Genomic DNA, 15,498 nt, shown 5'->3' with positions numbered 1-15,498 from the left:
ACCACACATTCTATACCCTCCAGGCACAATTAATTGGTGGGGACTAGACTGACAAATGGCAGCAGTATGTAGAAAGATATGACACACAGAAAGCCAGCATCTGGTTGTAAGTGTTCCTATGGACTCACAGTATCCTCCTCATCTTGAGTTTCATAAGATACCCCAGATTTCTCTCTTCCTTCTGAGTGGTTTGAATTTCATTTTTATCCCTCCCAATCCCACATATGCTAGCTATTAATCAAGTTCTCTAAGGTTTGGTTAGAGAGGTGAGAAGACTGAAATGTCATCAATGTCTTTCAATCAGGGCTTGGCAGATCTCGAGGATCATGGCGAAGAAGAATGGAGTCTTTGATCGGGGTATATTTCCAAATAAGATGTCACTGAAAGGCTTTTGCTGTTCAAACTTGTTTGAAAAAAAATCTCTGAACCAGACTTACTTGCCTTGTTCAGTTGAAGAATTCCTGGAGTCTTTGATGTTACGTCTGTTTCCTCCAGAAGGGACCCACTGATTGGCACAGATGGTAGCACTTTCTGAAACTACTCTTCTGGTTACAAAATGTGACACTAAAGGGAACCTCCTAGTTCATATAGCTCTGTTGCTTTGATATGAATGTGCAGATGTCAGGGACACAGGGAGATTACTGATAGGAGTGAGGCCACAGCCAGATGAAATCTTTCAGGTGGAAAAATCTTTCCGCATCTTCTATGGAACCACTCTCCTCTTATAGGGAACTTCTAGGTTGAGAGGTGATTTCTCAGTATGTTTTTGTGTAAGTTTGTAGGCATGGTGAAGGAAAAACAAATGAAGTCCAGAACGAGACTTTTTTTTCTGGTTGTAGTTAGATTCCCCTTGTGGTTATAGTGAATCAGTTAATGTGTCCATAAAGTGACACACGCCAATTCATTTAACTAGGTGATTTAATGTGACCAGAACAAAACTCCATTACTACAGTAACAATCCATAATCTTTATTCAGCTTTGGTTAGTGGTATAGTTGGGAGTCAGATCCAATTTATCTGACTCTAAAGCCAAAGCTACACTACAAGATGAAATAGTTCACTGCTGTTACTGTACAAACACTAAGTCTTCTGTATACTTTCCTCACATAGCATCACTTGTTTAAAGTGTGCTCAGAATTTTCTTCAAACACATACTGGTATCCTTCAGAATCAGAAATTCTTAGGATCACATAGAGTCTCTGTGATTTGGAGTAGAGAGACTGAATTAGAGTCTAGCACCATCCTAAGTAACAGGGTATTTATTAGTGGGCTTACAACCATACACACACACACACACACACACACACACACACACACACACACACACACACACACCCACACACCACATATACTCTCTCTTCTGGCCTCTGAGTAGATGTTTAACTCACTAAGATTACATGCAAAATGATTAGTATGGACCTTATACTCTGAACTCTACTTCAAGAAGAGTGGCCGAATAAAGGCAGAGAGAGGCCAGCTCAGAATTGCTCAGAGCAAGAGCCATCTCTGATCATCTCTTGCACACCTGCTAAGTGTGCAGAGAAGCAGAAGTGACTGGTACAGTCTGTCTCCACTAGGTTGAAGCTGGTGAAATGCTACTTCCCTCATGTTATCTCCTCCAACCCTGGCACCATCACTCTGAAAACTTTTATAGGAGGTTTTGCTTTCTTCTTTTCTTTCTTTGTTATTCTAGGAAAATAGAAAAAAGAAACAACACAAATGCCTGCCTCACTTTAAAAGGGACGCTGACTGTCTTTAATTAACTGCAAACCTTGCATTAATTACAAAGGAAAATGGGAGGTAGAGCACAAGTACCATTCTTCTCAGTTCAGAAAGGCCCCTGTGGGGAAGCTCAGGCACTGAGCCTCCTGCAGGTGGCCACAGCCTACTCTATTCAAGTAGGGATATTTTAGAACCACCCCAGGAGCTAACTTATCTTGTATTTTCTCAGGAAAGCTTGCATCTTTCCAAGTGGAAATGCCAAGAAGTTGGAAAGAATACAGCCTGATGTGTTCTTGCCATTTTGATGCCAGTAATGCCAGTAATCAGAGCATGTACATCTGCATTAATTGGAGAGTTCTTTATAGAACAGCGGAACAACTTTCCTTATAGGTTAGCAAAACAGTTACTGGTGGAAAGAACCAAAAGGTACTAGCAGGAATACCCTCATTTGGCTATTCAGGCTTTCTTCTGGACCACTCTGTCACATCCCTGAAGAATAGACAGTTGAAAAGAGAAAGATAATATCTCTATTTATCCTGGGACCTTTCCACTGTTGAAGCTAATGATTGCTAAATACTGTTCAAGTTTTCTTTTGGTGAAGAACCAAATGGGGAACATTTGTCTGTTATTTATTTCCTCCTTAATGTGAATCTCTTAATTCCCACCCTCCTTCAAAGAGTTAAAAGGAAGTTTCAATGGAAATGATTGAAAACACATCATTTATAAGCTTCTAAGAGATTCCTCACTTGGCTAATGCATTGACTTTCTCAAAGAAGATCAAGTTCCTTGCAATAATTTCATGGCAATTAATCTTGTACTTAAATGATAATCCTATAATTAGAAGCAATTAAAATCCTGCACAAGGATGACCTGCTCAGTCAATGTCAGTGTCTCTGTATGCTAATGTGGTAATCTTGAAAAAGGCCTCAGACATAATTTGCATCTTCCCTTCTAGGGATACAGGCACTCAAGGCCTATTTCCTTGTGGCAGGAGTCACTGAAGTCCAAGAAAATGGATGATTAGTGCTCTTACAAAGCGTATGGGGCTTGGGATCTTTTAAGTAGGAAAAGAGAAGTCCTGTCATTTGCCTGTGGTTTCTGGGATACTTTAAGATAAAGGCAAATGTTGCGTTAAGGAAATGACATTGGCAACCCTTTGCCCCTCACCCAAATCCTGCTGCCTCCCACAGATATCCAATGACTAAGCACCCAGCATGGAAAGCTATGTTCAAATCACTGCAAAGAGAACTGAGCATGAATAACCATCTGTAGGAGGGCATACCACTAGTTAGTACACATTTGACATTTAGCTATGCCACCAATAAGTCAGGACAAGGTACTCAAGTCAGGATGTAAATAATGACATGTCTTTACAACAGAATGCAACTTTTTTTCCTTGGCTGATGTACACCTTTAAAGATCCCACAAGACATATGGCTTCATGAGTTAGGCCAAAACAGTATTTTTGTAATTTAATCCAGATGTGGGTTAAAATGGGAGGAGTCACTTGGAGTGGGAAGCATCATTATAAACCTGAGCAGATTTTTTATGCTGTGCTTTTTGTATATTTCTGTCATCACCACCACCATTACCATCACCACCACAATTTCAACAAGCATAAGCTAGGCACAGGTTTGAAGCAAGTAACTGGAGTATAGGAGATCAGAGAGTCTCTCTAACCTCAAAGGGCTTAAGATCTGGAAAGCATGGGGAGTCTTTTGAGGCCAAGGGCCATTTGGATGATTATATTATCATTTGCAGACCATATAAAATTATCAATATAGGTAGATGGTCCATAGGCAGCTAACAAGAAGCATACCTGTCTTGTCATGTACCAAATGACATATATGGCCCATGAGTTAGACATTCCCCATCCCTGAGAGAAGATTCCAATATGTAAATAAATATACAAATGATATCACCTTGCAGTTATCAGACTCTTCTGACAAAGAGAAACTGGTCCATTTTAGGCAGGGAATAATGTGGGGAGAGGCTTCAGAAAGGTAAGTAGATCTGAATCTCAAGAAAATGCTCTTGAAAGAACAGAGGAGTGTCTTAAGCAAAGGTGAAGAGTAGAAAATACCCAAATACCCAGTGGGTTACCACTGGCCATGTTGGAGAGGCTACAAACAGGGTTGTTTTAAATTGGAAGATGGAGTAGAAAGGGGCAGGATATATAAGGGATAGGGCTAGAGAGACAGGTAAGATACTGGCCACTGAGTAGGTCATTTAATCATGACAGTGATATTTCGAAGTGCTCAATCAAGGGAGAGGATAGGATAGATAAATCAATTGAAAACATGGTTGTCATGACTTAGAATCATATGCATTTGAGTGAGCAACACACCTGGGATAATGACACAGAACAAATGGAGGTTCTAGTATACACACACTTCTGTGTTTCTGGCTACAAGAAGGTTCTTGATTTCTTTTGCAAAAGATACACCTTCATATAGAGCATCAGTGAATGTAAGACAAGTGATACTAGACATGATCACTTCAAAGACTGAGAATGCAAGCACATGAGGAATCCCAAAGGGCAAAGTACCAGGGCAATAAGAAAGAGCTGTGTGGGCAGAGTGAGAAAGAGTATGTCCAGCCAACTTGTGTACTGTCAGCCTGTGTTCTGAAGGGGCGTTTGTTTCCATCCTTTCTTGCCCATTTTAATTCATCAATGTCAGGCAGAGAAGGCTTCAGCCAGATTCCCTGCTGACATTTTTATTCCTAGCCATTATCTAAACCCTGGAAAATGGAGGCTCTGGTGGATGTGATGATGGGCCCTCACCCACCATGGTGCTAGGGGTGCTGCCATAATTACAGGTGTGGCAAAGCCATCGCGGAGGAGCCTCAACTATTAATTGCAGGATGGAAACATGAAATTGCAATCCTTTTAGCAATGGTGTGGGCTGTGTCTGTACTAAGGAAATGGCTGTGGATAGTATACCACCTTCCCTGGGCCAGAACCAAGGGTCAGGTAGATAAGACAGCATGGAGGGGGATACTGGGGAGCTAGAGGTGAACTGCCTTCCAGAGTAGCGGGAGTGTGACCTGGAAGACCTGGTGCTTCCAAGTCTCAGTTTCTTAAGTTACAAGGTGATTGATGATGATGATGATGATGATGACATGTTTCCCCAAAGGGTGATTAGGATGAAACATCATACAGGAAGCATCTAGTTGGCCTGGTGCCTGGCATGTGTGTGGGGTCTCTTCTCATAGGATGTCAGCACTCAGTTTCAGATTCCAGAAATATCTTTGGTTTGTCTTCAATATCCCCTTTTCTGCACCTACTATTTCTATTTGGACTGGCTAGCCATCCATTAGCACCTGCAATTTGCAAAAGCTCAAGCATGGAGATCATTGCAAGAGAAAGCACCTCTGGCCAGATGTCACTACTTCTTCCTGAGCCAATCAGAAGCCAGTCCTCCCTAGGGATGTGGGACAGACAAAAAACTTCCCCTTGTTCCCTCTCACCCACCTATAAAACAAGAATTCATGCTAGTTAAATATCACTCCATGGAAAAACAGCATTCTACAATGCTCTCAGAGCTGGTGGATGCTAATAAACCAAGGTATGGGTTTGGAATAGTTGAGAAGACACCCAAAAGGAGGAAGGATTCATTTTGGCTCATGGTTTCAGAGGGTACATTCCATGATTGCTTGGTCCTGTGTACTTGATTAGAATATCATGCTGGCTGGAGCTTCTTCTCCTCATGGAAGCCAGGAAGCAGAGAGCAAGGAAGGGACTGGTGACTAGGTGTTGCCTCCAGGACACATCTCAGCAACTCAGCCAGCCTCCACTTTCTAAAGTTTCTAGAACATTCCAAAATAGTGCCACCAGCTGTTCACCACATGTTTAACATCTGAGTCTGTAGGTCACAATTCATATTCAAACCATAACTAAAGTTCTGTAAAGCCTTCTAGAGAAAAACACTTTGCCATAAAAAGCAGTTTCCTGTTATATTAAAGACCTTTTCCCACCTGTATTTGAGCCCAAACTAAATGTGATTTTTCTCAAATGTAAGGGACATAAAACTTGCCAATGTTATTTTTAGAAATAGACACTTGTTTTGAGATAGAAATGCTTGAAACTGAAGTTTACACAGATCATTACTGAGCTGATGTATTCGATGCAGGCATGGAAAAACCCCAGGAGGCGAAGACTAGCACCCAAAAGAAAGGCAGGTGCAGAATACAAGAGATCCACTCAGCACTAGAGACATTTAGATTTAGTTCTGTCAATACACTGCCCACATAGCCCATTATATACATGTACATATGCTTACATAGGAGACTTCTAGTTGGCTTATTCAGATTGCTTTTCTTTTTCTTTTCTGCCTAGACTACCTAGAAAATGGGTATAAATACACGAGCTCTCAGAAACACAGATCTTGGACAGTGTCTGTCCATCCATGTAGAAGTGAAGGTTCCAGAACCCTGTCTCTGCACTCTGGAAGGATGTATAAGTCCTGGGCAGTCATTCTGTGGAGGCTCTGATTTAACCAGGGCAGGGACTATGTAAGAGATCTGCACAAGTAGGGTTTAAGGTATCGGCCCCAGTGCAGAACCATAAAACATTCAAGATTGGGCAAGACAATTATGTATCCTTTGGTCTACTGTCCACTAAAGGGAAGAACAGTGGCAGTGGCATGTGATGCTCAGTAGATTCCAGACTGAGAAGCTGAACCAGCAAGGTGGGTGGACAGTGCTTTACCTGGGGGATTCCTTCCAGCTACTCTCCAGAGAGCATGTCAATATCTGAGAACAAAGTTACAGACATATATAACGTTCCATAGGCATTTGAAATACCTTAACTGGGTGGCCAAGTATAGCATCACTTGAAGATAAGTAAGCTGGCACCCTCACTCTATCTCAAATGGAAGGATCAGACTGGGAGCGGAAGCTTCTTTTGCATTCCTGCATCTCACAGATTTGATTAAACAGAAATTACCTTCAACTAATGCATAGTTTGGTCCAACTCCTCCTGGTGGGCATCCCCACATTGGTAATTCTGTTCCATAATGCCCACTCTTGGGAAAGAACCTGTACAAAGCTTCAGGTAAACAACGGGCTACCTCTGTGCCCCATAAACATCTGCAGGAAAGAAAGCCCTCCCCCCCAAAAAAAAAGAAAGCCCATAGTCACTGTGACCCTTGGATGAAGCCCGAGCTCAGGTTAGAGGATTGATGCCCTGCCATGTTGAAAAGTAGATACCTGCAACTAAAATCTCCCTATCAGAAAAAGTATTAAACTACAGTACATGGTCCCAGGATTGACCAATCTGTAACCTGTGATGACAGTAGTCCTGATCTCTTGAACATAGAGAGAAACACATTTCCCTCCAGCTTTCTCAACCACTTACCTGAAATTCCTGATATCCTAGATGGTATGTATGGTACCTCTTGAACCCACTCTATCTGTGCCTGCAGTGTCACCTTTCCCTGTCTTGCCTCTACTGCTACTGCTTGTAGTTTCTTTGGCTAAGGCCCCCTTCTCCCAAGCCCTTCCTGTTCTTTAAGGGCTCAAGTAGGTGACCTGTAATTAACTCCTGCCCCCAGCTTAAAAAAACACACATGCATTCCACAATGAGGTCCATGTCTTCATCATTTTAGCATCCCCAGAACCTGGCAGAGAGCTAGACACATACTTAAGAAGTGGACAAGAAATAGATGAGTTAAAGAACGACAAACTCCTACACAAAGCTCAGGCTTCATTTCCTTGATTTTGTAGCAAACACACTGAGGAGATGGAAAGGTAAAAGAGTGTACACCGTGGGAACGCTGTCTCGACTACAGCACCATGACGGTGATTCTCAATACTAGGGATGGGACCCAGACACCATACATGACCCCAGAAGGAGGACAGGAGTACTTCAAGGAGCCAAAGATGGGGAGGAAGTCCTCCCTTCCTTATGCCATGCTGCATTAACAACCCAAACGATGGGAAAAACTTAGACTCTTCAGAATAATCTATTTGTGGGAAAGACATGTTCCTGAGACAGCACATGGTACTCTTTTTTTTTTTTTTTCAATTTACTTACACCATTAAATTGAAAACTAATTCCTATGAGGAATCTTTTTTTTTTAAACTATTCCTCCAAACCAAATGATAAAGCACGTAAGAATCAGAAAACGATTCTGATAACATCAGCACTATTGCCTAAAGGCAATAAAATAAAAATACATCATAAAAGCAAAGGCTTTTTCCTATAAATACCACACACATCCAGGGGAAAACTCACCCCTGATTTCAAAAGGCAGATTTCCATCCCAAAGCAGAACTCCCACTGGGAGTTTCTATGTTACTTTGGAAATTATTTTCTACCTGAATACCTCTACACAGGTAAAACGGGCACTGAGGTAATTTAGCAATTAACACAGCGGCTCAGGGCTTTAGGTTTAAATGCATTTTCCAAGAAGTCACTTATATTTGGACTTGCAGCTCTGCTCATTATAGTTTATTGTTTATATTCGTGTTCTCATTAAAGCCAGGCTAATTCTCACATTCCATTTAAACCCTCACTGGGAGTTCCCTTCCCTCTAACCAATACCTATAGCCCTCCAGTCTCCTTCTCCACAGGCCCTCTTCCTCCCCTACATCCCTACTCACCTCAGGCACCTTCCAGTGGCGTGTTATTTAGGGCACTTAAGTGCATTTGGACTTGAATTGTTCTACAACTCCTTTCTGTGATACCAGTTTGTCTCCTAGCTTTAAGTCCTGTGGAATGTCGATGACCAACGATGTCCAAAGAACATCATGGAGGGCTGAATGTGGGCTTAGCAAATATTTATGGATTTACTATAGGTTCAAAAGGAATCTCTACATAGTAAGAGAGACTTGAGATGCTCAGACCTAGATACTGAAAGGCAGTTTCTACCCTATGACTTGGAAAAATTTCCTTCCCTTCTGTAATTGTTTGGCTCATCTCAAAAATGAGAGTAAGAATGGCATTATATCCTGGCATAGTCTGAAGATTAGAAGAGATGAATACAAGGAGCTCAATACAAAGAAAGAGTCATGTTCTATCAATAGTGGGTACATAGTAGGTACAGAGTCATGTTCTATCAATAGGTACTCTAGTGATACTCTATCAACAGTAGGCAACTCTGTAAGTGGCAGATGCTATGAAGAAAGACATTTCTTTTCTGAACTGTTTGGCTGGGAGGAGTGTAGCCAGACAATGGTAGCAGAGGATACACCTGTCAGGACTACTCTACAGGCTCTGCTTGGCATTCTTTGTGATCCTTTTATATAGGGAAAACATGGGTTTGATAGCTCCTCTTTGGTTTTTTAAAACAACACCTAGCTGAGTGTGGTGGTTCATGTCTTTAATCCCAGCGCTTGAGAGAGTGAGGTAGGAGGATCTTGAATTCAAAGCCAGCCTGGGCTACATACTGAAACTCTGTCTCAAGAACAGAAATTAAAAACAAAAACAAAGCAATCCCCAAACTACTTTTTCCACAAATGCATCAGGTACTATTCCAAAATGTGATTATTTTGATACTTAAACCCTCTTTCATCAAGGATGTTAACATCAGATGAAGTCAGATGATGGGTGTGTATGGGGAGTCTGTACTCTATTTCCACAAATAAAAACTTATTTCAAAGAAAAAATTTCAAGCTAGGTGTGGCAGTACACACCTGTAATCTCAGTACTTGGGAGGTGGAAGCAAGAGGCTTGCAAGTTCAAGCCCATCCTGGGTCATATAGCTGGACCCTGTCTCAAAAACCTAAGGACGAAGGACATAGCTCAGTGGTAGAGTGCTTGCCTAGAATATGTAAGGACTTGCCAAAGGAAAAAAGTCCTCAAAATATCATTACCAATTTTTGAATTCCTTAGTTTTACTTTTTATATTTAGGATTGAATTTCCTCCACACATATACTACTTTATTATTTTTTAAGCACAGACTCAAACCCAGGACCTTGCCCATATGAAGTGTTTTACCACTAAATTACATCCTTAGAGAGATAACTGTATTTCAGAAAGTTTCCAGTCCTTGTTGATTCTATCACTGAATGCAATCGAAATACTTAACCAGTGAACATCTATGTAACTTTGGGAGTTATTTTGTTTCCAGTATCTTGATTTCTTTATCTATAAAGGAATGATCATAAACTTCCATAAACTTTTGTCAAAACTATTCAGTGTTAGTTGCTGCTGCTGCTGCTGCTGCTGCTGCTGCTATTGTTTGTTCTGGTCTGAATATTGGTGTTCCCAGATTTATATGCTGAAAATGAATCCTCAGTATAAAAGGGCTGGGGGCAAGAGAGGAGCAAGGGCTTTTGAGAAATGACTAGTCTGAGGGCTCCAGTCTCATGAATGGGTTATCCTTTGTATAGAAGAGATAAAGAGTGCATGTTGTCTCTTTTTTCCTCTTCCTCATATGGGGATACAACAAGAGGTGCCATCTGTGGAGCAAAGGGTGAGACTTCACCAGACACTGAACCTGCTTGTCCCTTCACCCTGAGCTTCTTATGAGAGAAATGAATTTCTAGCATTTATAAGTTATCAGGCCTAAAGTGTTTTTGTTAGAGCAGCCTGAATGGAATAAGATATTATCATTATTAAACTACTGCTAAATTTGCATTCTTAGAGTGGAGTTATATTTGTGCAATAATTTTAAACTAATTCTTGAGAACCATGACCTTCATGACTGATATTTGTTACACTGCTTAGTTTTCCTGTGTTACATGTCCATATGTATCTTTGAAGATTAGATGCCCTGAGATCATCCTGCAACCACAAAGTCCAGTCCAACTCTTAGTGGAGCAATGAGTATGAAATGAGCCCTACCAAGCTGGTTTTTTTCCTTCAACCCATGTGCCACCTGAGCCAGGGAATCCATGTGTTTTTACACCTGCAGGACTCTTTTAGCTCATGGAAGAGATTGAATGATTCAGGCAGCACCCTGCAGTTGCTGTTTTTATTTCGGGAGGCATGGGACAAGTCCAGCACACACAGTGTGTGTTATGCTTTGCCCAGAAACACAAAGAATAACAGCTAAATATTTAAAAACTCCTACCAGGCATTCTTGCCTTATAGTAAGCCACATGTTGTCACATGTAAACTCCATAATCAAACTGTGTTCATCCATAGGGTTTATTCTATTGCCAACCACAGTGGCTTTGGTAAAGAGAGGTAAGGAAAAAGTAAGGAAATGCACGGCCACGTTCCAGAGTGTGTATCCTATTTGATAGGTTTTCTATTCCCCCACTGCATGCTCCCTGCCCCATGCAGAAAAGAGAGAGAAAAGACAGAAAAGAGAAACAAGAGTAAGGTTGTAACCTTGCAAATGGTTTCGAGGCTAACCTCATGGCCCAGAGACGCCTCACTTTGTCTGAGAAGGAAGCATGTGTGCAGGACTGGGGACCTGGGTTGTCAGCAGTGAGAAGTGCAGAGTGGCCTCTGACAGCATCAGCTGACTGGAAGGAAATGTAGGTGAGAGTCAGAGGCTCAAATAGAAGGATGAAGCAGGGATGGCTTGGAGAAAAAAAAGAAACTTCTCTACAACACAAGATGTCAAAAGGGGATCTGTGTGTACAACAGGGATTTTACTGAGCTTCATTTGACAGAACTTCATCAGCTTTGGCTGGTTTGTTCCATGATTTATCCAGAAGCAAGCTAGCTACCCTTCTAGCAACATGTCAAGACCATTTGCTTGGTTTCCCTGTGTTCTGACTCAAGAGGACAGTAAGAGGAAGAAAAGGTGTCTATATTTTCAAAGAAAAAAAGTGAGGATGTTTCCCAAGTAAGCAAGCTTTGTCTGAAATTCTCTTTTTCTCTTAAATAGAAATAATTCTAGCTTTAAAAAATTATATATCCTATTATGTATAAGTAAAAACAAAGTCAGTTTTTTCAATACTTAGGACAATTGAAAATCCTAAATACAAACAGACATTTAATACCTTGCTGATCAAATGGAGGTAAATGTCAAGGAAAACACATACAGACATTCCACAAAGGAGCCCAAAGAAAACAAGACTGTGGTTGGAAGTGCACTGCGCTTGGAATAGTGATTAGAAGGAGAGGGTCTGGACTTAAATATTCAAGTCCTGGCTCCTTACTTACTAACTCTGCAATGCTGTAAGTTACCAATCTCTCTGTGACTCAGTTTCCTCATCTGGAAAATGAGGCTAGTAATTAAGTAGGCATGAAGACTAAATAATCTATTTAAATTGTTGATACCATATTAACATGGAGGAAGCATGTGTTTTTCTCTCTCTCTCTCTCTTGCTCTTTCTCTCTCTCTGTGTATAATTACCGCTATCTTGGAGGTGGATTTGTCAGGTCATCATGGCCTGCTGCCACTCACACCTTCATCTTCCATTCATCAGCCTTCCCTGCCATAGTTCCAATCTCACCAATGGCATTTTGATTAATTGCCTTCCTTGTCACCTTGTCACTAGAGGGAGAACACACTGGCCATGTTATCCAAGTAGAGGATCCACACAAAAGCTGGTTGTGACCTGATACATGATGTGGAGTGTCTGGGAACTCAGGTAGGTTTACAGAGTCTCCTGAGCAGGTCTCAGCTATGGTGGTCAGTCTATCATGGTAGACCCTCAAGTGACCTTGAGTTTCACCTAAAAATGCTGCTGGCCAGGCAGGTAGGCCTTACCTGTGACGTGGAGCTTCTCATCGGTGACCTCAGCCTTCAGGTAAATTCGGCCTCTTTTCTCCGTATGATCCATCCCACAGAGGCTGGGGACATTTATGACACATTGCTTGTGAACATTCATGTCGCAGGCTGTGAATTAAGGAAGCACAGGGTGAGGCAGCCATATGGGCTGAAGGCATTTCCTCTGTGTTTTGGTATCCAGGCAAAAATGACAGTGAGCTAGCCCCGAACTTGATACTCTGCTATAATGTTTTTGGTGACATAAGGAACTGCTAGCAGATGTCCTTTCCAGCACAGGCTCCGTGTGAGTGAAAATATCCTTAAAATATCCACCCCATATTTATTCAAGTCTTCACCAAAGCAAAATACCCAGCTTGTTCTTCAGTGATTAGTTTTAATATTTAACAAAATCCACATAGGTAAATGTGCACCAAGTGCAGATTGATTAATAGCTTATGTACATACAAGCATATAAAACGCAAATCTTAAACAGATACTTTTTGCCAAAGAATTCCTTCTGCCACTGAGAGCCTGGAGCCTGCCACTGCGAAAGTAACAATCTATGGGCTGCACATAGGAAATTCCTAAAATTTCCTTTTCCTCACCTAACCTGGTATTTTCAAGAAGGTGCAAATACGTTGCTTTTATCCTTCTTTAAAAGAACTTGCGTTTGATATTTTAAACCTATCTTCAATATTTAAATATTATTCCAAGTAAAACAAATACATGCCTGGCAGAAGCCCTTCCTTACAGCTGACATTATGTGGGAGAGACAGGGGGAGGATAAAAAAAGATCAGTCTTATTGCAATGAACCAAAGAAACCCTGAAAAGAATCCTGAGCACTGACTACAAACATGAAACTGTGTAGGTGTTTCAGCTCCATCCTTCTGGTAACTTTGGGATTCCTGAGGAAAGGATGGCCTCTGGAATCTTCACAAATACTGCCAGGATGCTAACAAGGTTATCCTCCAACCTTCAAGGTGGAGCCTTTCTACCCTTTTCATTTCTAGCATTTGGTGTGAACATGGCAAACTGTGAAAAGCATTGTGCATGAGACATGTATGCTGTGATTAAACAGTAAAGGCAGGATAATAGACACAACAAAGGAAACATAATTGGCTTATTCACAAATATGTATTGTTAGGTTCCTCTTTCCAGAGCTAACTGTTCAAGATCATGCACTTGGGCTTAGCCAAGATAATTTGGGTTAACTGAGTCATATCTTCAATTGCCTGGACAGAATAGGTGATTTAAGAAAAATAAATGCCAGAGCCTCTGGAAAGAACACGGGCAGCAGGGAGCGAATGGGGTGGGGGTTGGAGGAGGAAGAACACTGGGCTGTGTCCTATCTCAGCTTGGATCCGCCATGAGCTTCTTCTTTTTTTTTTTTTTTTTTTAACCTTGGGAAGCTCATTTGCAACCTTGATTCCATTTCCTCTACTAACTAAACTAAGAGAGCGCTCTACACAGCAGTTGCTCTTTTCTTAGGAAGAGGAACTGTTCACAGACATCTGTATGACCTGCCGGGCAGGGGAGGAGGCTGCCATGCTGGGAGAGCTCAGGTAGAAGTAGAGGTCTTAGGCTATCTGCTCATTCTCCTCTTCCCTCCATGAAGGAGAAATCCTAGAAACTCAAGAAGTCTAACTGAAGAGTTCGAAGCCAAACAATAGCACTCATCCAGGTAAGTGATTTTCAAAACTTTTTAGTAATAGGACCCATTTTTCAAGCAAAATCCAAAGCAGAATCCTAATAAACAAGATGAGTGTTATTAGCATACATTTAGCTAATACATTCAAATTTATTCTATTTTATTTATTACAAGGCTATTCAAGGACAACCAGTACAGCCCTCTGATCCAAACAAACCCCTAAGGATGCTAGTTGATATCTGCTGTGGTGGTTATGTTCACATAACAACTTGGAAACTTCATTCTCAAATTCATAGGTTCAATTACAACTGGAGGTGGAGCCTTGGGGACGTGATTTAAGATGAGATAAGAAATGTGAGGTGAGGCCCCCATGATGGCATAAGTGGCTTTTATATGAATAAAGGTCTGGGCTTCCAGCTCCACGTGAGGGCTCTGCCATGTTCATACTGTAGCAGGCAGGACACATCCTGGTACCAGGCTTGTGGATTCCCAGACTCCAGAACTCTAAGCTACAAAAACATCTATTCTTTTATAAACTGCCCAATCTCACCTATCTTATAAAAAATATAAAACAGACTGGAAAACCACTCAGAGCAGCCTCAACATTTCATCTATTTCTACATCTTGTTAAAACTGTGAACAGAATCCCTGGCTCATACAGAAGGGAGCATGCAGGTGGGAGCGGTGGAGGGGCACGCCTCCCCAGCAGAGCAGTGGGAACCATGGGGGAAACTGGATTGCAAGTCCTACGGCGTGAGTGAGGCTGGCAATGGCAGCGCTCCAGTGTTTCACTTTTGTCAAGGTTGGCATGTAACACATTCAAATGCTCATTTGTGTTCCAAGTTTCAAAACAGTTAAACATACGTTTACAAATGAACTTGGTACTTGCAGAAACTCTGAAAACCCTGTCTTTGAAATCCAAGAGTTTCTTGAAGTGGAGGAGACTAAGGCCCAGAAGGTAACAGTTCCATTTGGCTGTTAAATTATACAACTTCATAAGGTGAACCATCCCTGTGTCCTGAGAAACTCTCCATCTGTCCTATAATGTTCTTCCATATTGATTTTTATATACTGTGTTTGCTCCGGGTAAGATACAAATATAAAGCTTTGGGCCATTATGACAGCCATTAATGAAGAAGAATATGCTGCAATTACCATAATATTCGCCTGTCTATTAGAAAAACAGGCTTAGTAATTACCTTTCCGTGTTCTAAAAACACAAACTTTCATTTAAATGAATAGCCTAGGGAATCTCATAATGTAAGAATTAGCAAAGCAGAGAGTTCCATGGTGGTTTTTATTTTTTCCTTTCCTCCTGATATTTGATGGAGATGCAGAAAGACAAAAGGGGAGGCTGGGAAAGGGCTGGTGTCTTCCTCAGAGGTCTTCAGTGATTTCATCCCAAGCAAGGCTGCTATAAACTTAATCCATAAACAGTCAGGACAAGTGAACTGAAGTAAGATGTTATCCTAGTTTTTATGTTCATTTGAGCTTTAGTTTAAGGGAGAGCC

The 15,498-nt window shown here is 41.4% G+C and overlaps 1 protein-coding gene across 1 annotated transcript in view; it reads right to left on the bottom strand.

Moving 5' to 3' along the window:
• The window catches only part of Prkca (protein kinase C alpha), a 378,576-nt gene that overhangs the window by 94,295 nt on the left and 268,783 nt on the right, over positions 1–15,498 (bottom strand). Inside the window, exon 5 of the mRNA XM_042702635.1 lies at positions 12,339–12,467. Within this exon, the coding sequence (XP_042558569.1) occupies positions 12,339–12,467 (129 nt within the window). The remainder of the gene's footprint in view (positions 1–12,338; positions 12,468–15,498) is intronic.

The sequence above is a fragment of the Dipodomys spectabilis genome, unplaced genomic scaffold (genome assembly GCF_019054845.1).
Source record: "Dipodomys spectabilis isolate Male_0828 unplaced genomic scaffold, ASM1905484v1 ptg000329l, whole genome shotgun sequence".
NCBI lineage: Eukaryota > Metazoa > Chordata > Mammalia > Rodentia > Heteromyidae > Dipodomys > Dipodomys spectabilis.
The sequence above is the reverse complement of the archived record's forward strand: the minus strand, read 5'-3'. Positions and strand labels throughout refer to the sequence as shown.